Here is a 23,177-nt window from a genome sequence, read left to right as displayed (position 1 = left end):
CATATGCAGGGAACATTGAGACAAAAAGCCACGGCAGAGTCGGGAGTCCCCATCAAATTTGTCCGGCAGGGACAAGCGGAGGCTAGGAGCGGCCACTCGCTGCGGAGGAGGTGCAGGAGCTGGCGGAGGAGATGGTTGCTGCTGTAACAGTGGCAGAAGTTGCTGTAACGTGGCGGTCAACTGCGACAGCTGCTGTCCTTGTTGGACAATTTGCTGCGATTGCTGGGCGACCACCGTGGGTAGGTCAGCGAGACTTGGCAGCGGCACCTCAGCTGGATCCATGGCCGGATCTACTGTTACGATTCGGCAGGCTGGATGTGGATCCTCTGTGTCAGTGAGGGATTGGCGTGGACCGTGTCGGTGGACCGGTTCTAAGTTGCTACTGGTATTCACCAGAGCCCGCCGCAAAGCGGAATGGTTTTGCTGCGGCGGTAACAACCAGGTCGTATCCACCGGCAACGGCTCAACCTCGCTGACTGCTGAGAAGGCGTGGGACAGAAGGACTAGGCAGAGGCAAGGTCAGACGTAGCAGGAGGTCGGGGCAGGCGGCAAGGTTCGTAGTCAAATAGGAATAGCAGAAGGTCTGGAACACAGGTTTTGGACAACACTAAACGCTTTCACTGGCACAAGGCAACAAGATCCGGCAAGGAAGTGCAGGGGAAGTGAGGTAATATAGACAGGGAGCAGGTGGAAGCTAATTAGGCTGATTGGGCCAGGCACCAATCATTGGTGCACTGGCCCTTTAAATCTTAGAGAGCTGGCGCGCGCGCGCCCTAGAGAGTGGAGCCGCGCCCGCCAGAACATGACAGCCGGGGACCGGGACGGGTAAGTGACTTGGGATGCGATTCGCGAGCGGGCGCGTCCCGCTATGCGAATCGCATCCCCGCCGGCAATGTCAGTGCAGCGCTCCCGGTCAGCGGGTCTGACCGGGGCGCTGCAGAGAGAGAGAGACGCCGCGAGCGCTCCGGGGAGGAGCAGGGACCCGGAGCGCTCGGCGTAACAATCTCTTTCTCGAAGGATCCATTGGGGGACACAGCTCCCGCCCTTTTGGGTTTCTCTTTGGTTCTCTGTCCGAGGGTGTGTTCAGTTATATATTTTCATCTGGTTCTCGGACAGTGCGTATTTTTTTCCTTGACCTGTCGGTCCTCTCCTATTGCTCTGGTACTAAAACTGATTACCTCAGGGCATGGAGGCGGGTATATCCTGCTGGGAGGAGCCGACTTCTCTTGTTGCCATAGTGTCATACCTCCTAGAGACAGCAGCATACACCCACGGTCTGTGTCCCCCAATGGATCCTTCGAGAAAGAGATTTTACGGTAAGTGTTAAAAAATCTCCTTTTTTAACCTCCTGAGCGGTATTCCCGAGCGTGATTAGGGGTTAATTTTCCCTGCCAGGATCGGTAACCCCGAGTCACGCTCGGGGTAGAATTGCAGAATTCCCGGCTGGGCTGCACGATATATCGCAAAAGCAATGCGATATAGCGATGCGGCCCCCGGGAAAACATGCGATTATCTGCTCTGGTCGGCTCCCGTTGCGGGGGCCGGCCAGAGCAGGTAAAGAAAAATACTAAAAGTCAGTGTTTCCCTACCAGGGGGCCTCCAGCTGTTGCAAAACTACAACTCTCAGCATGCCCGAACAGCCAAAGGCTGTCCGGGCATGCTGGGAGTAGTAGTTTCACAACAGCTGGAGGCACCCTGTGAGAAAAACACTGAGCTAAATGTAAAAGGAAAAAGTAGTAAAATAAAAAAAAAATTTGCTCACCTAGTCCCGGTCCCTGAAGATGTCGTTCCCCTCTGTGCGCTCTGGTCCCTGCTCTATTCATCTTACAGGACCTTTCACTTTTCAGCCAATCACAGGCCGCAGTGGTGTAAAACCTGTGATTGGCTGAAGGGGAAAGGGCTTGTTCTGCAGCAAATACACTAGGTTTGAAATCTGCCGGCAAACCTAGTGTATGCTGCTGCAGGACAAGAATGTGACAAGAGGGGGGGGGGGGGGGGGAGAATGTGACAGAGGGGGGGATGTGACAAGGGGGGGGGAATGTGACATGAAGGGGGGGGGGAAATGTGACAGGGGGGGAATGTGACAAGGGGGGGGAATGTGACAAGAGGGGGGAATGTGACAGGGGAGGGGGGATGTGACAAGAGGGGGGAATGTGACATGAAGGGGGGGATGTAAGGCGAACTTCGGAAGAGATGGGAATACCGGCGCTGACCAAGGAGAGGACAATAGAGCCAGGTGTGTAGCGAACAGATTTAATCCAATGTGACGCGTTTCACCGCGCTTCCGCGGTTTCATCAGGCATATGAAACCGCGCAAGCGCGGTGAAACGCGTCGCATTGGATTAAATCTGTTCGCTACACACCTGGCTCTATTGTCCTCTCCTTGGTCAGCGCCGGTATTCCCATCTCTTCCGAAGTTCGCCTTACATCTCTCTGCTATCTCTGGGAAGGCTGCAGACCGGGATCATTATATCAAACGCACATCTTGGTTGTGTGGGAGTGCACACAACCTGGCAGGGTGAGCCTTCACTTTTTCCCTCCCCTCCCACACACCTGTGATCCCGTTGGTTCTTCACAAGGGAGCGCCTGTTTTTCTCTTTGTTTTACAAGGGGGGGGGATGTGACAGGGGGAGGAGAATGTAACATGAAGGGGGAGAATGTGACAAGCGGGGCAATGTGACAAGGGGGGGAATGTGACAAGGGGGGGAATGTGACAAGGGGGGAATAATGTGACAAGGAGGGGGGAGAATGTGACAGGGGGATGTGACAAGGGAGAGGGGGAATGTGACAAGGGAGGGGGAATGTGACAAGGGAGGGGGAATGTGATGGGGGAGATGTGAAATGGGCGGGGGGGAGATGTGAAATTCAGTGCAAAAAATTGTACCGCTTTTGGTACAAATTTCCAGAAAGAATCATACCGCCAGGGAGGTTAAAATCAACTGGTGCCAGAAAGTTAAACAGATTTGTAAATCAATTCTATTAAAAAATCTTAATCCTTCCAGTACTTTTTAGGGGCTGTATATGTCATGACCACAGTGCTCTCTGCTGACCACTGCTGTCCATTTTAGGAACTGTCCAGAGCAGGAGAAAATCCCCATATCAAACATATGCTGCTCTAAACAGTTCTTAAAATGGACAGCAGAGGTCAGCAGAGAGTACTGAGGTCATGACATCAGAGGAAATGAGTTTCTTTTTTGGATTTCTCTTTGGTATACAGCGCCTAAAAAGTACTGGAAGGATTAAGATGTTTTAATAGAAGTGATTTACAAATCTGTTTAACTTTCTGGCACCAGCTGATTTAAATAAAAAGTTTTCCACGGGAGTACCCCTTTAAGCCAGATACAATACTAATGTTTCATCAGAATAAAAATCCTTTATTTAATCATATATACATAAAAAGCGAACCCCCTTGCACACAATGCATAATAGAACCCTCCCAAAAATACCCACTATCCCAAAAAGATGGTGGAACCTTCTTTTTTTTTTCTACACCTTTCATTTGTGTGGTGGAAATATGTATGTGCGCCAAATTTATTAAACGGTGCAGGGCATGTAGTAAATATGGTTCTAGTACACATCTTTTACTTCAGTACTTCACTTTGTATGGTTTCTCCTCTGCAACTTTTTCACCCATTTGCGCCAAATTGTGTGACTTTTTACAAATGCTGTCCACAGCCTGTTTTGTAAGACAGGTCTGGGCTTGTGTGAATTTAGGACAAATTAGGGCTGTGCGACAAATCTCTAGGATTAATCCATTAACAATGCATTAAAGTTACGACATATCTGTGTATTACAACAAACCTTGATTTCTTGTATAAACTAAAAATCGCAGCAAAAGTTGCAAATTTTACACTGAGACAAATCCTGCAAAAAAAAAAAAATAACCCCTTTTTTTTTAATCCAAAAAACAGGTGAATTCTTTGATAAATTCCCCCAATACTCCCACCTCAGTATATATGTATTGTATATATATATATATATATATATATATATATATATATATATATATTTGTATGACACATGCAAGTGAGCAGACAAAGTGACAGCAGAACTACATTACCCAATCCACGGGCACTTCTTGATTATCTACAGACCATACATGTGCAAAAATAGTCCCCATACACTCACTGAGCCCTTTTTCGCAATTCTGACCACCGTCACTTTACAAATTAATAACGCGAAAACGCTTTTACCGAATATTATGATTCTGAGATTGTTTTTTCGTGACATATTCTACTTTATTTTGGTGGTAAATTTTCGGCGTTACTTGCATCCTTTTTTGGTGAAAAATCCCAAAATGTCATGAAAATTTGGAAAATTTAGCATTTTTCTAACTTTGAAGCTCTCTACTTGTAAGGAAAATGGATGTTCACATTAAATTTTATATTGATTCACAAATACAATATGTCCACTTTATCTTGGCATCATAAAATGGACCTATTTTAGATTTTTGAAAAAATTAGAGGGCTTCAAAGAGCAGCAATTTTCAAAAAATTCATGAAAATTGCTAAATCTGAAGGGACAGATGTTACAGAACTACAACTCACAGCATGCCTGGCCAGTCCAGGCATGCTGAGAGTTGTAGTTTGGCAATATCTGGAGGGCTACCGTTTGGGCACCACTGTAACTGTACCTGATCCAGTATCCAGCAGTCTCCAGTGGAGATCCGGTGTCCCCAGGCATCTTCTCCTGCAGGTAATGGCCTCCATCTTCTTCCAACGATCCCCTCAACATCCAGGGGTGGGCGGAACGGGGGGTTTCCATGGCAACCCCCTGTCCTGCGCTGCCATTGGTCAGAACTCAGTTCTGACTAATGGCAGGGGATAGGAGGAGATCGTAGAACTGCGACCTCACTCCTATCCCTTAGGCTGATCTGGGCTGTCACTGACAACTCTGATCATCCCTATTTTCCGGGTGATCGGGTCACCAGAGACCCGATCAGCCCGGAATTGAAGAAAATTGCATGTCTGAATTGACATGCAATTTTCTCTGATCGCCGACATGGGGTGGTCTCAGGACCCCCCTGGGCGATGTGCCAGGGTGCCTGCTGAATGCCAGGGTGCTAGCCGGTTGGGGACCGGAATTCCCACGGGCATATCCATACGCCCTGCGTCCTTAAGAACTCGGGATGCAGGGTGTATGGATACGCCCTGCGTCCTTAACAGGTTAAAGCTGTAAAAAAAAAAAAAAAAAAAAATCAACTGGTGCCAGAGAGTTAAACAGATTTGTAAATTACTTCTATTACAAAATCTTAATCCTTCCAGTACTTATCAGCTGCTGTATGCTCCAGAGGAAGTTCTTTTCTTTTTGAATTTCCTTTCTGTCTGATCACAGTGCTCTCTGCTGACACCTCTGTCCATTTTAGGAACTGTCCAGAGCAGGAGAGGTTTGCTATGGGGATTTGTTCCTACTCTGGAACATTTCTTAAATAGACAGAGGTGTCTGTGGTCAGGCAGAAAGGAAATTCCTCTGTAGTATATAGCAGCTGATAAGTACTGGAAGGATTAAGATATTTTAATAGAAGTAATTCACAAATCTGTTAAACCTTATGGCACCATTGATTTAAAAAAAAAAAAGTTTTCCAGTGGAGTACCCCTTTAAAAAGTAAAGGAATGCTTTACCTGAGGTCGACATGCTGGATAGCACAGGAGAGGAGCCCCCACCCTCCACCCCAATGTGTGTTGCAATTCTTTGTCAGAAATGGCCTGGAGAGATGGTAGTCACAGAAGAGAGGCATCGAGTGCTATTGAGTTCCCCAGCATTCTAAACCAGCCATGCTTAAAGGTGTACTCTACTGGTTAACATAATTTTTTTTTAAATCAACTGGTGCCAGAAAGTTAAACAGATTTGTAAATTACTTCTATTAAAAAATCTTAATCCTTCCAGTACTTATCAGCTGCTGTATTCTACAGAGGAAGTTATTTTCTTTTTGAATTTCCTTTCTGCCTTACCACAGTCCTCTCTGCTGACACCTGTGTCTATTTTAGGAACTGTCCAGAGAGTACTTAGATCCCCAGGGTAGGAGACATGACCACTCCCACATTATACGCTCCCAGTTATGCCATGTTCACACAATGGAATTTCCAAGCGGAAACCTGCGGAAAAATTCAGCTCGGAAATTCCGTTGCAGCAGAGTCCCATTGCGTTCAATGGGATTCTGCTGCACCGTGCAAACAGCAGAATTTCCACCGCAGAAAAATATCTATTCTTTCTGCGGAATACGCTTGGAAACTCATTGCTGTCAATGGAGACAGCGCATTTCCGAGCGGGCAGAAAATGCTACTTTCGGAATGTCTGCCTGTTTTCTGGGCCAACATTCCGAAAAAAAAATTACTCCTGTGTGAACATGGCCTTACAATGTGATTTGTAAGGGGGAAAGACTCCAGAGAAAACCAAAGAGCTCCTCTTCTGCAGGTCAGGAGAAACAAAACACATGGAGGAAGATTTCTAACAACCTGCGCAGAGGAAAAGTCTCTCTGAAATGTTGTGAATTCAGGGTAATATTTGTATGAAGTAATTAGCTTTCACTCTAGATCAGTGTTTTTCAAACATTCTGCCTCCAGCTGTTGCAAAACTACAACTCCCAGCATTCCCGGACAGCCTCTGCAACAACTGGGGGCGGAATGTTTGACTGATCTAGAGCGAAAGATCATTGTATGCGGAAAACATTGTCACCTGAGGTCAGTACCAAACATAACCACTAGGGGGTCCCTTACTGGGATTCAAGGCTATTTCTTTTGTAGTGATGATACTTCATTGAGTGCCTATTATCTTCCACACAGCTTTACTCCTGCACTCATGTGACTGATCACATGACTGTGACATCATCAAAGGTCCTTCAGCCTGTAGGATTCAGAAGGTACAGATAAGTGAATGTGTTATGTATATTGTTATTGTATTCTATTGATATGTATGTGTGTCTGTATGCAGTAGGTAATGTGTGTCGTTGTATACATGTATAGTGTATAATATATAGTGTGTTTACACACTGTCACCATTGCTATAGATGTGTATTAAGTGTGTGTGTGTATATAAAATCATATATATATATATATATATATATATATATATCACTATTGCTATAGATGTGTATTAAGTGTGTGTGTATAATATATATATTTATATTATTTATGAGTTCATATTATGTCACCATTGCTATAGATGTGTATTAAGTGTGTGTATATAATCATATATATAATATAATTTATGAGTTTATATATTATGTCACTTACTATAGATGTGTATTAAGTGTGTGTGTATAATATATATATTTATATTATTTATGAGTTTATATATTATGTCACCATTGCTATAGATGTGTATTAAAGGAGTAGTCCAGTGGTGACTCAGTGGTGAGCAACTTATCCCCTATCCTAAGGATGGGGGATAAGTTGCAGATCGCGGGGGTCCGACCGCTGGGGCCCCCTGCGATCTCCTGTACAGAGCCCCGACAGCCCGCGGGAAGGGGGCGTGTTGACCTCCACACGAGGCGGCGGCTGACACACCCCCTCAATACAACTCTATGGCAGAGCCGAAGCGCTGCCTTCGGCAATCTCCGGCTCTGCCATAGAGATGTATTGAGGGGGCGTGTCGGCCGCCGCCTCGTGCGGGGGTCGACACCCGCTATCTGGGCGGAGAGCCGGGGCCCCGTACAGAGAGATCGCAGGGGGCCCCAGCGGTCGGACCCCCGCGATCTCAAACTTATCCCCTATCCTTAGGATAGGGGATAAGTTTTTCACCACTGGACTACCCCTTTAAGTGTGTGTAATATCTATCTATCTATCTATCTATCTATATATTATTTATGAGTTTATATATTATGTCACCATTGCTATAGATGTGTATTAAGTGTGTGTAATATCTATCTATCTATCTATATATATATATATATATATATATATATATTATGAGTTTATATATTATGTCACTATTGCTATAGATGTGTATTAAGTGTGTGTAATATCTATAATTTGAGTTTATATATTATGACACTATTGCTATAGATGTTTTAATATGTGTGTGTCTCTGTAGTAAGTGTGTTATACATATATAATCATTTACAAGTGCTTGTGTTATGGAGTTGCACACTCTGGCCAGGTCCACATATGTGCAATATATGTAACTTTTAGCATCTGTAACTCTGACCACTGTCCTGTTAACTTCAACGGAAAGCTTTATAGTGATGTATGATAATATAAGTTCCAGCCATTAGACCCAGAGTTGTGCTGGGACTTGCTGCTATAAGACACAGAAATGCCCCTGTATTACATATGTGTGAAATCAGGTGTTTAAGACATTTCTGGTTTCTGCGTACAGCAGCACTCAGGAGGGAATTTAAAGGAGACCTGCAGTGTTAGACACTTGTTAGACATTTATCCCCTATCTGCAGGGTCCTAACGCTGGGACTAGAGATGAGCGAACTTACAGTAAATTCGATTCGTCACGAACTTCTCAGCTCGGCAGTTGATGACTTATCCTGCGTAAATTAGTTCAGCCTTCAGGTGCTCCGGTGGGCTGGAAAAGGGGGATACATTCCTAGGAAAGAGTCTCCTAGGACTGTATCCACCTTTTCCAGCCCACCGGAGCACCTGAAAGCTGAACTAATTTATGCAAGAAAAGTCATCAACTGCCGAGCCGAGAAGTTCATGACGAATCGAATTTACTGTAAGTTCGCTCATCTCTAGCTGGGACCTTCGCAATCTTCTGTACGGGACCCCGACCCCGCCGACACGCCCCTCCATGTATCTCTATGGGAGAGACGGAGATGCAGCATTTGAGCATCCCCGCCTCTACTATAGAGCTGTATGGAGGGGGCGTATGGTCGACCTCAGAGAGGTCGACAACACGCGCATTAGCCGGGCAGAGCTGCGGCAATGCCGGGGGCCCCATACGGGATATCGCGGGCGGTCCCAGCGGTCAGAACCCCCACGATCAGACACTTATTCCCTATCCTGCGGATAGGGAATGTGTCTAAGACTGCAGATTTTCTTTATTAAGGGGTTACTTAGCAGGTTTGTGTGTGTGTGTGTGTTTGCAGAGTGACATGTCAGGGCCAGGAAGCACCCAGGCTCATTGTATCATACTGCCCAGGCGGGACAGTGCTGCCGCCACCGATTCACTGAGCTGCAGTATGACATGCTGGGCACCAGTGCTTTCTGGGCCCTACACGTCACGCTTCAGCTTAGAAGTCATAATCACATCGGGAAAGCAGAGAAGAAAACCGGAAGCATCACAGGAGCGCTGGAGGTGAGTAAAGGTTTATTTTGTTTTATCCCACACAATGGGCATAGCTTTGAAACCCCACCCCTCCCCACGCGCTGGATAACCCTTTTAGGGTCAGCATTAAATACACTAGTCTTCATGCAAATATGGGCTACAGTAAGATGGATTGACTCTCCATGTGCCAAACCGTGAAATTTACGCCGTCTTCTAGCAAATGAGGCTTATACAAACTTGCCTAATAAATTTCCCTATGTTGTAGGATGTATGTGAACACAACATAAGACTTCACCCCTCACCATGTCAACACTATGGTGCCAAGGATCAGTGGAGCAGTTGCCCATAGCAACCTATTACATTCAAACGTTTAGAAAATGATGAAACCACGCAAGCGCGGTGAAACGCGTCACATGTTTATCCAATAAACCTGCTTTATCTTACCTGACGTGTCCATCCTGGTCAGCGCCGCTGAACCCCTATCCACCCTGTGAAGTCGCTGCTTACTATTAAAAAAATAAAATAAGCCATCTAATTTGTTGCTATGTGCAGTTATCTCCCCACATGTCCTTATTGGCCATTTTTAACCATGTCAGAGGGCTGTACTTAATCTGAAGACTATACCCTAACTATTTTGTGAACAATATGCAGCCCCATGCTTGGCCTATGGTTTTATCCATTGTGCTGTCCTTCTAACATTAGTCTTTACATTTTAAAACTGGGTGTCTGTTGCTTTGGTGCCTCCCTTCTCCTCTCATGAGACTGCCACCCCCTTTGCTACCTATACTTTACCAAGAATTTGGCCCACATTGACCAAAACTGTACAAAAATGTTCCATATTTATTACAGCGGTTTAGCCAGGCTTTTGGCACAAAAGTCTGATACACAAGCAATATTTTCACTGTATCAGACTAAGCAGTTTCTTCTGTCATCAGTGGTTATAATATCTCTGAAAATCATCTTTTTAGCACCTTCAAGGTCCCCTGCTGTATTTTACCACTCCTACCAACATCATCTGGCAGTGAATGACAACCCTTGTATATCCACTGCTAATGTGTCCACTGAGATTCCCACCAAGATTGGAACTTATAGCAGAATAGAAAAGACAGACTTGCAACACTTGGTACATTGCAATCTGGCTAGCCTAGAACCGCCCTATGGGTATGCTATGCCATATCTATCCTATAACAAACAAAATGTAATGTCCAGTAAAAGCTTAAAGGGGTTATCCAGCATAAGGTGATTTTAGTACGTACCTGGCAGACAGTAAAGGACATGCTTAGGAAGGATCTGCACTTGTCTTGGGCTAAATGGCTATGCTGTGAGATTACCATAACACTGTGGCTAGCTTTCTGTGAACTTGTATTTCCTGTTTTCAGTTTTCTTGTTTGACTACAAATCCCATAATTCCATTTTCCTCCTTCCCACACATCAGCCACCCCACCCATTGAAACATAAATGAGCTGCAGTCCTGTGGTTTTCAATCAGGGTGCCTCCAGCTGTTGCATTAGTTGCAGATTGATCCCTCCACCCATTAAAGCAGACAGGCTCCCTGTCATCAGCTGACTAGTGAGTCAGGTCTCGACCACATTGCAAGCTGGGAAAAATCCAAGACAGCAGTCATTTTGTATTCTGTTAAAAATAAATATTGGGGTGAAAATCACAGAAGAATTGTGAGAAAACCGTCACACACAGGTACAGACACTATATTATGAACTACACTAACTTTACAGCCCCTGTAGCATAGTCAAATAAAAAAAATTCCTGGAATACCCCTTTAACATGCACTGTATTTCACTTTTATGATATGTAGTTAAAAAAAAAGTCTGTTCATTTTAAAGAAGCCACCATTCTGTCATAAGAGAGACAAATAAAATAAAGTATAAGGTTTCTTTGATCAGATAGAACATCATTGTTTGGTAGGTGTATGAGTATGATCTAAGTCAGATGAGAGTTTGTACCATGTTAGCCTCAGAAATATAGGAGATGAGTGGAGTAGCGATGAGATATATATATATATATATATATATATATATATATATATATATATATATATTAGGGATCGGCCGATAATCACGATTTTGGGCATTATCGGTATCGTCAATTACCTTGCCGATAATGCCCGGACCCGCCGCACCGCAACCCCGACCAACCGCACCGCGTCGCACCCCTCACCCACCCTCCGAGTCAATAAAAAAATTAAACTTACCCGTAATGGGGGTGGTCCGGGCCATCCATCCTTCCTTCCTGTAGTGTCCGGGGGCGTTCCGGGTGAAGAGTGAACCAGTCTGGGCTGTCCTTCTTCTCCGGCGGTCATCTTCTCCACTCCGGGCAGGCTCCGGCCTAGTACACTGCATAGACGCCGCTACGCCGTGACGTCAGGTGCGTCGCTGGGCACGGGCGGCGTCTATGCAGCGTACTAGGCCGGAGCCTGCCCGGAGTGGAGAAGATGACCGCCGGAGAAGGACAGCCCGGACCGGTTCACTCTTCACCCGGAATGCCCCCGGACACTACAGGAAGGAAGGATGGATGGCCCGGACCACCCTGACAGGTAGGGGGAGAGAAGCGGGTGGTGGCGGCGGCCTATGGCCCCGCAAAAGCCACTGCAGATCATTGATTTAAAGCGCCCGCTTTAAATCAATGATCTGCAGCGGTGTCGCAGGGGGTTAAATAGCCGATAACTTATACCGGAATATCGGTATAAGTTATCGGCTATCGGCCCTAACCTCCACCGATTATTGGTATCGGCCCTAAAAGACCGATATCGGTCGATCCCTAATATATATTTTGGCAATCTATATGCTCCCAGTTAGCCAATAAAGGTATCATTGCTACTCATCTCCTATGATCTGAATGACAATGAGAGTGAAGCTGAGCAGAATGAGCTGTAAGATGTGATAACCTTTGTGCTAACAGTGGTGTTATTTTACTATTGTGGTTTGTAAAGATGTATACATTACTATATATACTGCATTATGGACAGTTAACTGTCTTGTACTACCTCTTTTTGTCTCCAAGAAGAAGCCTCATAACCCTACTTGGCATCATACCATAGAGCTGTTCTTCCAAATGTTTTAGATTCACTCTTTTCATGTAGGATCCCCCCAAAAAGATTATGGTTCCTTTATTGCCTGACCCACCATCTATGGACAAGGACAAGAACACAATGGCTGAAAAGATATTAAAACTTACCCTAGAAATGATCTACCTAGTGACTGGAGAGGTAAGGTATTGTAGAAATGATATCACTCGTTATTAATAATTCATGTGACATATATCGGTAGGAATTGTCACAAAAACACTATTTTCTGTTCTGAAAAATTGAGGTTGAGGGATTCTAGATCTGTACATCAGTGTTTCCCAACCAGGGTGCCTCCAGCTGTTGCAAAACTACAACTCCCAGCATGCCCGGACAGCCTTTGGCTGTCCGGGCATGCTGGGAGTTGGAGTTTTGCAACAGCTGGAGGCACCCTGGTTGGGAAACACTGGTGTACATTGTGGTGACAGTATGTTTCTCCATACACAGGATTACACCATAGTAAAAAAGCCATCAGAGGAGTGTGTGACACCCAGGAGCCAACAACTTGTAACCCAGTATTTCAGCAGGACCTATAGCCCCACATTAGTGCCTTCAACTCATTTACAGATACATGAGAGGAACAATGAGCAAAAGATCCTGAATCTCACCAACAAGATCATTGGGCTACTGACTGGAGAGGTGAGTACTGCTGGGAATACTGGAACATTATAAAGTAACACAATGGAGATGTCTGAATAATGACTATATCATTGTATGTATCAGGTTCCTGTAAGGTGTCAGGATTTCACTATCTATTTCTCCATGGAGGAGTGGGAGTATTTGGAAAGACACGAGGATCTATACAAGGACATTGTGATTGACCGTGACCACCACTTCTCTTCAACAGGTAAGAGATTCCTATTGACTGTAGGAGAAAGAGAAATCTTTAGAATATCAGTCACCAATCAATGTCTACAATGTTTTCAGTCTTTGTATGGGTTTGTTCGCTTACAGATGGACCGAATAAAAGAAATACACCACAGGGAAGTCCCAGTCCTACGTATTCACAAGATTTTCCAGAGAAATATCAGGTATGCGCTCAAAACGTGTCTGACATCTACCTGTACGTGTGTCGTTTTCATCAATAAAGCTGCATTCTTTGAAGTGCTGGACCCCCTGCTTTTGTTTCGTATCATGATTTCACCGATGTTATATTTGATCTTTAAAATTTACCTATCACTTGTTTTTTTTAAAACAAAAATCACTAGAACAAGCGGGGAAAGAATCACGTGACTGAGCGATCCTCTTCCTGCAACAGAGCAGGGAGAGCGCGCTTAAAGGGGTACTCCGGTGAAAACCTTTTTTCTTTTAAATCAACTGGTGGCAGAAAGTTAAACATATTTGTAAATTACTTCTATTAAAAAATCTTAATCCTTCCTGTACTTATTAGCTGCTGAATACTACAGAGGAAATTCTTTTCTTTTTGGAATGCTCTCTGATGACATCACGAGCACAGTTCTCTCTGCTGATGTTTTTATAATAATAAAAATAATAACGCTTTATTTATTGTGGTCCTTAGTGGGATTTGAACCCAAGTCCCCAGCACTGCAAGGCAGCAGTGCTAACCACTGAGCCACCATGCTGCCCTTAGCATACATCTACTATGCATTGTTGCTAAAATGGATAGAGATGTCGGCAGAGAGCACTGTGCTCGTGATGTCATCAGTGTTCCAAAAAGAAAGGAATTTCCTCTGTAGCATTCAGCAGCTAATAAGTACTGGAAGGATTAAGATTTTTTAATAGAAGTAATTTACAAATAGGTTTAACTTTCTGCCACCAGTTGATTTAAATGAAAAAAGGTTTTCACCGGAGTACCCCTTTAACATGCTCTTCTCCCAGCTTGTTCTTCCTCAGTCTGAACACTCAGACCCCGACTGTTCAAAACTTTTTTGGGGAGATTTATCAAAATCTGTGCAAAGGAAAAGTTGCCCTGTTGCCCATAGCAACCAATAAGATCGCTTCTTTCATTTTACAGAGGCCTTGTTAAAAATGAAAGAAGCAAGCTGATTGGTTGCTATGGGCAACTGGGCAACTTTTCCTCTGGACAAGTTTTGATAAATCTCCCCCTTTAAATTGACAGTGCCCATTTAGGAAAGCTGTCAAGATCTTTTCTTTAGTCTCAGTTCCATTCAATCTTAATAAATTTGTTAATGCAGATGGATGAGAGAGGCAGCTATGTTTTAATATTCCTGGCATGGAGATGATGTTTATTATTAGTATACAGTCCTGTTTGGGTCAGATGTCTCTCCATATTTTTTTTTATTTATTTTTCCATCTTTTTCCTTAGGGTAAAACTCAAACAAATGCTAAAACTGAAGTAATCACAGAAACAGAATTGTATGCATGGGGTGACCAGCTTTGTAAGGATGAAAATGTTCCTATAGAGTTTTTCCCAGGTGAGTAAGAACCTGCTGCTGGGACCCCCCCGTGATCTCCATGCAACACCCGCCATTCTAAACAGTATGTTTAGAACACTGGGTTCCCACGGTGGGAGACGTGATATGACCCCACGCCCCCTCCATTTATGTCTATGGGAGGGTGCTTGATGGCTGCCACACCCCCTCCCATAGACATGAATGTGGTGTGACACTTCAGAAACCCAAGGTCTTAAACGTGATTTCACAGAAAAGGGTGTAAGGGTGTAAGTGTGATAGGGGGTTGATCTATTTTCACAAAATGCAAGTTGAGCCCCCCCCCCCCCCCCCAAAAAAAAAAAATAAAATAAAAACGCTTGCTGCTCCTACCTCCCAAGTTCTTAGCCAATAGATACTTAACTTATATACACATGTACCAACATGCGCTGTGGTCAAAAGGTCAACACACTCTAAAGAATGCATTTAGTTATTGTCTCTGTAAAATTAAACCTATCTATTAAAGGAAAATTCCCATCATAAATATTTAGCAAATATTCAAAAGATTTTCCAAAGGATATACCTCTTGGACCAGCACCTGTTAGACATATATGGCATATCCTATAAATATGCCATACATGTCTCTAGTGGGAACGCATGAACTCTTAAAAGGCACCAGTCTGTGGAGCTGCCCTAAAAATCTATGCCAGCTTGAAGTTGGTGTAAACTTTAATTACAATTTAAGCTGGTACATTGCGTAAATTATAGTAAATGTGGTGGGTACACTAGGGCCACACAATTTTTGCTAGGCCCTCTCTCTTTTGAACAAATTGTCACAGGCAGCCTACCAACCCCCCCCCCCCCCCCCCCACACACACACACACACACACAAAATTTGCAAAGATTTGCAATTTTTTTGGTACACCTGAAAGCAGCCACAAATTAATGATGCATTCACCTCGATGTATTCAGTCACCATGTGTATATGTTTTTCCGACAGATATATCCTTTAGGAAAAACACTGAAGACTGTCCCAATCCTTATACTGAAGATTCTTCAGAAGAAAATAACCATTGGGAGAATCAGGTAGCTTATCTGTAGAGAAGAAGAATAGACTTATGGTTCAGTCTCGTTTTAATTGAACTTCTCTAGTAGGGTACGTTTACATGGGTGGATCTTCTGTGAGTTTTCTGCTGCAAGTTTTATCCGCAATTTAATTTCTGCAGCAGATAAAATATGCAGTGGGAAACTCGCAGGAAAGGGAAAGATCCGCCTGTGTGAACATACTTGTATATAAATACTGTAAATTGTATTATAAAAAAATAAAAAAATCATACAGAGGGGATGGGCAAAATACACATCTACTTAAAGGGGTGTTCTCACAATGTAAAGTTTTGCCCTATAAATATAGGATAAGGAATAATTTGGTGATCAGGAGGTCCAACTGCTGGGACCCCCACTGATCACCAGAATAGAAAAGAAATGTCCCCTGCAATAAAAAGGAGCAGACCGCTAATGCAGCTGCAGCCAGCGCTTCATAGAGAATGGATGCAGCCTGCTGCACATGTGCTACTTTCATTGCAGTGGACATTTTCTCCTCTCTTTTGGCTATGGATATGGGATAACTTAGAATTGTGGGCATACTCCTTTTAAGTTCCAGTGGCATATCATATTTTCTTATCATGGTATTTACTGTTTATTTCAGTCCTGTCTGGTTCCACTTACCTTCTTTTGACTGAAGTGCATGTTTTTGTTTCATATTTGGAATTAGGGTAAAGACCTGACTGACATTAAAGTTATTGTAGGAGAAGAACATACATATGTATACGATCATCAGTTGTGTAAGGAAGACCAGATTCCTCGAGATTTTTGCCCAGGTAAGTAATAACCACTATACAATATATACAAACAATGAGGGAGATTTATCAAGGGATTTAAGCAGATTTTTTTTTCTTACAAAAGTCGCATGTGCACCTAAGCTATTTTTTTTGGGCGACTTTTGTGGGTAAGCAAAAAAATACCACTCTGCCCTACCTAAGCAGTTTTCAGTTTTTACTTGGCAGTGGTCCAGGATTTATCATTGTGAAAGTTGCACTTAAGCAAATAAAAGTCGCAAACCCTGTTTAAAAAGTTGCAAGTGTAAGCAAGGTCAGACGTGGCTTACAAACTTTCTTATGACCGCATTTTCAAAAAGTCGCACAAAAAGTCGCACAGCTCCGCTCTGCTCCCCGGCACCCACTCACATGTACCACCAGCCTGCAAGGTGTTGGGAACACAACTCCCAGCATGTCCTCACTGTTAGGGCATGCTGGGAGTTGTAGTCCTGCAATAGCCAGCGGGTGGGTGGTAGATCTGGGCTGGTGGTCTGGGAGCTAAGCTGTGCAAAAAGTTGCAGGTGAGACTTTTTGTGCAACTTTTTTTTAAACTTTTATTTTCACAGGCACGGTGGGACGAGCGAGTAGGAGATGTACAGGAGGGTGACAAGCTTTACACCCGCCCACACATCTCCCGCCCACGCAACACTACTACAACTTCCAGCATGTCCTTACTGTAAGGACATGCAGGGAATTGTAGTTGTGCGGAACAGGGGAAGTGTTTTAGACAGGCGGGTGGATGACAAGCTTGTCACCCACTTGCACATCTCCCCCCCCCCCCCCCCCCCCCCCCCCAGCCCTGCTGCATGACTACAACTCCCATTACATCCTTGCTGTAAGGGCATTCTTAGAGTTGTAGTCATGTGGTGTGGGTGGGAAATGTGCGGGTGGGTTACAATAAATGTACTAACTACCTATTTGCCTTGTTTTGTTCTTTTCCTTCTCATTTCAGATCCGTGTATCCTGTGGACTACGACAATGACCAGTGTTTTGTTTTTTGTCTAATGTTAATAAAATGGTTAACGAGGGCTTGTGAGGAAGTGTTTTTTTGAATAAAAGTTTTTTAAATATGTGTTTTTTTTTTAATTTACTTTACAGGCTTAGTAGTGGAAGCTGTCGTATAGACAGAATCCATTACTAAGCCAAGGCTTAGCGCTAGCACCAATAACAGCTAGTGCTAACCCCCAATTATTACCCTGGTACCCTCCACCACAGGAGTGCCAGGAAGAGCCGGTACCAACAGGCCCGGAGCGTCAAATATGGCGCTCCTGGGCCTAGGCGGTAACAGGCTGGCGTTATTTAGGCTGAGGAGGACCAATAACAATGGTCCTTGCCCACCCTGGTAACGTCAGGTTGTTGCTGCTTGGTTGGTATTTGGCTGAGAATGAAAATATGGGGAACCTTAAGCGTTTTTTTTCCCCCATAAATAATAAAAGAAAAATGCATAGGGTTCCCTGTATTTTTATTTTCAGACAGATACCAACCAAACAGCAACAGCCTGACGTTACCAGGATGGGCCTAAATAATGCCAGCCTAAATAATGCCAGCCTGTTACTGCCTAGGCCCAGGAGCGCCATTTATGACACTCTGGGCCTGTTGGTACCGGCTCTTCCCAACACCCTTGTGGCAGTGGGTACTGGGGTAATAATTGGGGGTTAGCAATAGCTGTTTTTGGGGCTAATGCTAAGCCCTATCTAAGTAATGGATTCCGTCAATAAGACCGGCTTCCACTACTAAGCCTTTAAAGTAAATAAAATAAAAACACTTAAAAAACTTTTATCTTTTAGTCCAAAAGACAAATCCTCACAAGACCTCGTTACAAAATGTTGTTAATAAAAAAATAAATAAAAAAAAAACGCTGGTCATCGTAGTCCACCAAATCTGAAGTAGCCCACAAGATAGACGGATCTGAAATGAAAAGGAAAAAATGGGTTAATGCGTTTAAGGGGAAAAAAGTGGTAAAAAAAAATGTAATAAACGCTTATGTGTGCTAAGAAAATGGTATTCCAAAGTGATTTGATTGGTTTTTGCTTATGTGAGCCAAATTAATCAACCCCCTGTGATAGTATGATAAATATGCCACACATAAGCAAAACTAAAGCAAAAAAAAAAAAAAATGCCTACAGAACTCGCTTACCAGAGCAACAATGATAAATGTCCCCCAATATGTTTAGTATGCAGGTGGTTCTAGTTTTTAGTACAATTAGGTTTAGTTCAGAGTTAGATTTTACATTAAAGTATGACAATATAATGTAGAAAATAGTATATCATGTGATTGTTGGGTTTCCTAGTTGGGTTAGGTTTTCCCACCACATCCAGTTTTCAGTCTCGACCATGGTTTTCAGTCCAGTTCAAAAACTGGATATGGTGGGAAAATGAGCCGACCAGAGTTACCTCATTGAAATGAATGGGTTACGGCACCTGTGCGGCAGGGATACAGCAGGAGACTGTTTTAAAATTCCCCTGCTGGATCCAAAGGCCATATGCCCGAAACATGGTGTGAATGCACCTTAAAGGGGTACTCCACTGGCTAGTGTTCGGAAGTTTACATTTACTTCCGAATGCTAGCCAGTGGAGTACTCCTTTAAACCCTAACATGTGTATCCACAACTTGAAATATGTATCAAGCCAGTCAAGTTCTAAAGATGGGCCTTTTGGGCACCAATAGTTCTCTCTGTAGGACAGGTATTTCCTGTTCACACAATACATATTTAGTAACATTGAGCCATTTGACTGTATCTATAGTATGTAATAGAAAGCTTGACATAATCCTTATGGCTCAAAATCTCTGTGAATGTCACCTCGGTAAGATCCACAGTGCAACAAAAAAGCATGTAACACATGCAGTTTTTGCTGCGTATTTGTGTTAGACATGTTTAAGAAAATTCAGATACTTGTAGAATCACCCTAATAAAGTGTATTCAGTTCTAGTACCTAGGGCAGCATGAACAGTAAATATGACCCTGGTGGGGAGAAGCAGGACCCCAGATTCCTGCATGTTGGATGTGTTTGGATCCATAGGAGTAAATGTCATAGACTGGAGAAAGGTTGAACAAACTTGCGTGGGCTTTTCATTTGGTTATTAGATTTGGTACAAAAATTTGAAGCTTAAGTGTTGAATAAAAGGAGGTTATGTTTTAATGCAGCAAAACTGTTGTGGCCACCCTCTGAAATTCTGGCCAGCTATAACCTGATTAGAGATGAGCGAAGTTACAGTAAATTCGATTCGTCACGAACTTCTCGGCTCGGCAGTTAATGACTTTTCCTGCATAAATTAGTTCAGCTTTCCGGTGCTCCGGTGGGCTGGAAAAGGTGGATACAGTCCTAGGAAAGAGTCTCCTAGGACTGTATCCACCTTTTCCAGCCCACGGGAGCACCTGAAAGCTGAACTAATTTAAGCAGGAAAAGTCATCAACTGCCGAGCCGAGAAGTTCGTGACGAATCGAATTTACTGTAAGTTTGCTCATCTCTAAACCTGACATAAGAATTAAGAAAGCTTCTAAAATGTGGCTATAAAAAATTACATTGACAATAGCTAAAAGTGTACTACTCCTTTTCCTTTAAAAAAATATTTTAGGCCAAATTGTGGTACGGTCTAACTTATGAAGCTGCAAGTACCAATGTTAAAATAAAGGGTTGTACAGTACTTGAATATAATCATTTGTTTTTCCTCCCCAGCAGATGACTACACCAGTATTTGGGATAGTCGTCCAGATTGTAAAGTGGAGGAAAACCACATTACACAAAACACTTATGGAGAACACTTCATTACCCCCAATATGTCCTCAGTCCTTTATAGCAAAGTGCTATCATCTGATCAGTACAATCATGAGGATCCTTCTCCTGCATTATTTGAGATTTCAAAGCAAAGAACTGTCCAGAAAGAGGGTAAAATATTCTCATGTTCTGAATGTGGGAAATATTTTAAAAAGAATTCTAATCTATCTATGCACAAGAGGATTCACAGTGATGAGAGGCCCTTTTCATGTTCGGATTGTGGGAAATGTTTCATCCAAAAATCAGATCTTGTTACACACCAGAGAATTCACACAGGGGAGAAGCCATTCTCATGTTTGGAATGTGGAAAATGTTTTACCCAGAAATCAGCCCTTCTTGAACACCAGAGAATTCACACAGGGGAGAAACCACATTCATGCTCAGAATGTGGGAAATGTTTTACTCAGAAATCCGTTCTTGTTAAACATCAGAGAACTCACACAGGAGAGAAGCCATTTTTATGTTTCATCTGTGGGAAGAGTTTTACCCAGAAATCAATTCTTGTTCAGCATCAAAGAACTCACACAGGAGAGAAGCCATTTTCATGTTCAGAATGTGGAAAATGTTTTAACAATAAGTCAGGTCTTATTACCCATGAAAGAACACACACTGGTGAGAAGCCATTTCCATGTTCTGAATGTGGAAAATGTTTCAAAAAGAAATCTAACCTCAACAAACATGAAAGAATTCACAGAGAAGAGAAGCCATTTTCATGCTCACATTGTGGGAAATGTTTCACAGAGAGATCACAGCTTAATAAACATTTACGAATTCACACAGGGGAGAAGCCATTTGCATGTTCAGAATGCGGAAAATGTTTTACCCAGAAATCACATCTTATGAATCATTACAAGATTCATTCTGGAAATAATTCCCTACCAAATGCTGATTTTGTTCAAATCCTATTAGAATGATATAATAAAATGCCTTGTATTATTGGTGGGTTATTATCTTTTGTGGTTTTCAAAAATTCATAAATGAGTCCCCTCCTAAAAAAATAGATGGCTGTTTGAGCTGTCAGCATGGCACCTACATGTAATGCTGGATCTTATTGAATGTTTTTAGTCAAACCTCTTAAATAAACACCATAGTCTATCCGGCATCCATCTGTTCAGATGTATGTCACCCCTCATAGATGTGTTTCCTGCTGTTGAAATCTCCTGCAGATTGTGCAAAATGACAATAAAATCTTATGAGAAACATTTATGAGAAGATCAAGACAGCCAAAGACATACAATAATTGTTGGTTCAAAATGGGCAATCAGTTCAGTTCTGCCAAAATTTGAAGCCCATTGGGGGAGATTTATCAAAACCTGTACAGAGGAAAAGTTGACTAGTTGCCCATAGCAACCAATCAGGTCACTTATTTCATTTTTAATAGGCCTTTTCAAAAAATAAAAGAAGCAATCTGATTGGTTGCTATGGGTAACTGGTCAACTTTTCCTCTACACAGGTTTAGAGAAATCATCTCCCCCATTATGTATAATGATATTCCACTGTTTATTCACACAGTGGAATTTCCATGGTGGACATTCCACTGTGGAAATTCCATATTCCGCAAAGCTTAAAGACCTGTCTTTAACCCCTTAAGGACCAAGCCTATTTTCACCTTAAGGACCAGAGTGTTTTCACCTTAAAGGAGTAGTCCAGTGGTGATTCAGTGGTGAGCAACTTATCCCCTATCCTAAGGATAGGGGATAAGTTGCAGATCGCGGGGGGTCCGACCCCTGGGGCCCCCCGCGATCTCCTGTACGGAGCCCCGACAGCCCGCGGGAAGGGGGCGTGTCGACCTCCGCACGAGGCGGCGGCCGACACGCCCCCTCAATACAACTCTATGGCAGAGCCGAAGCGCTGCCTTCGGCAATCTCCGGCTCTGCCATAGAGATGTATTGAGGGGGCGTGTCGGCCGCCGCCTCGTGCGGGGGTCGACACCCGCTATCTCGGCGGAGAGCCGGAGCCCTGTACAGAGAGATCGCAGGGGGCCCCAGCGGTCGGACCCCCCGCGATCTCAAACTTATCCCCTATCCTTAGGATAGGGGATAAGTTTTTCACCACTGGACTACCCCTTTAAGGACCACTGTCAATTAAGCATTAATAACTCTGGGATGCTTTTACTTTTCATTCTGATTCCAAGATTGTTTATTTGTGACATATTCTACTTTGTTAGTGATAAATTTTCGTCGATACTGGCATCATTTCTTGGTGAAAAAGTCAGAAATTTTATGAAAAAATTTTACATTTAGCATTTTTCTAACTTTGAAGCTCTCTGCTTGTAAGGAAAATTAGACATTCCAAATAAATTATATATTGATTCACATGTACAATATGTGTTGACATGTTTTTACTTTTGGAAGACATCAGAGGGCTTCAAAGTTCAGCAGCAATTTTTCACAAAATTTTCGGAATTTTTCAGGGACCAGTTTAGTTTTGAAGTGGATTTGAAGGGCCTTCATAATAGAAATACCCCATAAATGACCCCATTATAAAAACTGCACCCCTCAAATTATTCAAAATGACATTCAGTAAGTTTGTTAACCCTTTAGGTGTTTCACAGGAATAGCAGCAAAGTGAAGGAGAAAATTCAAAATCTTCATTTTTAACACTCGCATGTTCTTGTAGACCCAGTTTTTGAATTTTTACATGGGGTAAAAGGAGATAAATCTTCCTAAAATGTTTAACCCAATTTCTCTTGAGTAAGGAAATACCTCATGTGTATGTCAAGTGCTCTGTGGGTGCACTAGAGGGCTCAAAATAAAAGGTGCGACAATGGGATTTTGGAGAGTGAGTTTTTCTGAAATAGTTTTTGGGGGGCATGTCCCATTTAGGTAGACTCTATGGTGCCAGAACAGCAAAAAAAAAAAAAAAACACATGACATACTA

The 23,177-nt window shown here is 43.2% G+C and overlaps 1 protein-coding gene across 1 annotated transcript in view; it reads left to right on the top strand.

Moving 5' to 3' along the window:
• Nucleotides 1–21,589, top strand: part of LOC130283198 (zinc finger protein 569-like) — a 65,691-nt gene extending 44,102 nt beyond the window's left edge. Inside the window, exons 10-18 of the mRNA XM_056532403.1 lie at nucleotides 6,834–6,859; nucleotides 12,314–12,439; nucleotides 12,743–12,934; nucleotides 13,019–13,142; nucleotides 13,250–13,326; nucleotides 14,583–14,691; nucleotides 15,647–15,732; nucleotides 16,418–16,523; nucleotides 20,199–21,589. Of these exons, the coding sequence (XP_056388378.1) occupies nucleotides 6,834–6,859; nucleotides 12,314–12,439; nucleotides 12,743–12,934; nucleotides 13,019–13,142; nucleotides 13,250–13,326; nucleotides 14,583–14,691; nucleotides 15,647–15,732; nucleotides 16,418–16,523; nucleotides 20,199–21,211 (1,859 nt within the window). The 3' untranslated portion in view covers nucleotides 21,212–21,589. The remainder of the gene's footprint in view (nucleotides 1–6,833; nucleotides 6,860–12,313; nucleotides 12,440–12,742; nucleotides 12,935–13,018; nucleotides 13,143–13,249; nucleotides 13,327–14,582; nucleotides 14,692–15,646; nucleotides 15,733–16,417; nucleotides 16,524–20,198) is intronic.
• The last annotated feature ends 1,588 nt before the right edge of the window (nucleotides 21,590–23,177 follow it).

This window comes from Hyla sarda, chromosome 7, assembly GCF_029499605.1.
Source record: "Hyla sarda isolate aHylSar1 chromosome 7, aHylSar1.hap1, whole genome shotgun sequence".
NCBI classification, from domain to species: domain Eukaryota; kingdom Metazoa; phylum Chordata; class Amphibia; order Anura; family Hylidae; genus Hyla; species Hyla sarda.
The sequence above is the reverse complement of the archived record's forward strand: the minus strand, read 5'-3'. Positions and strand labels throughout refer to the sequence as shown.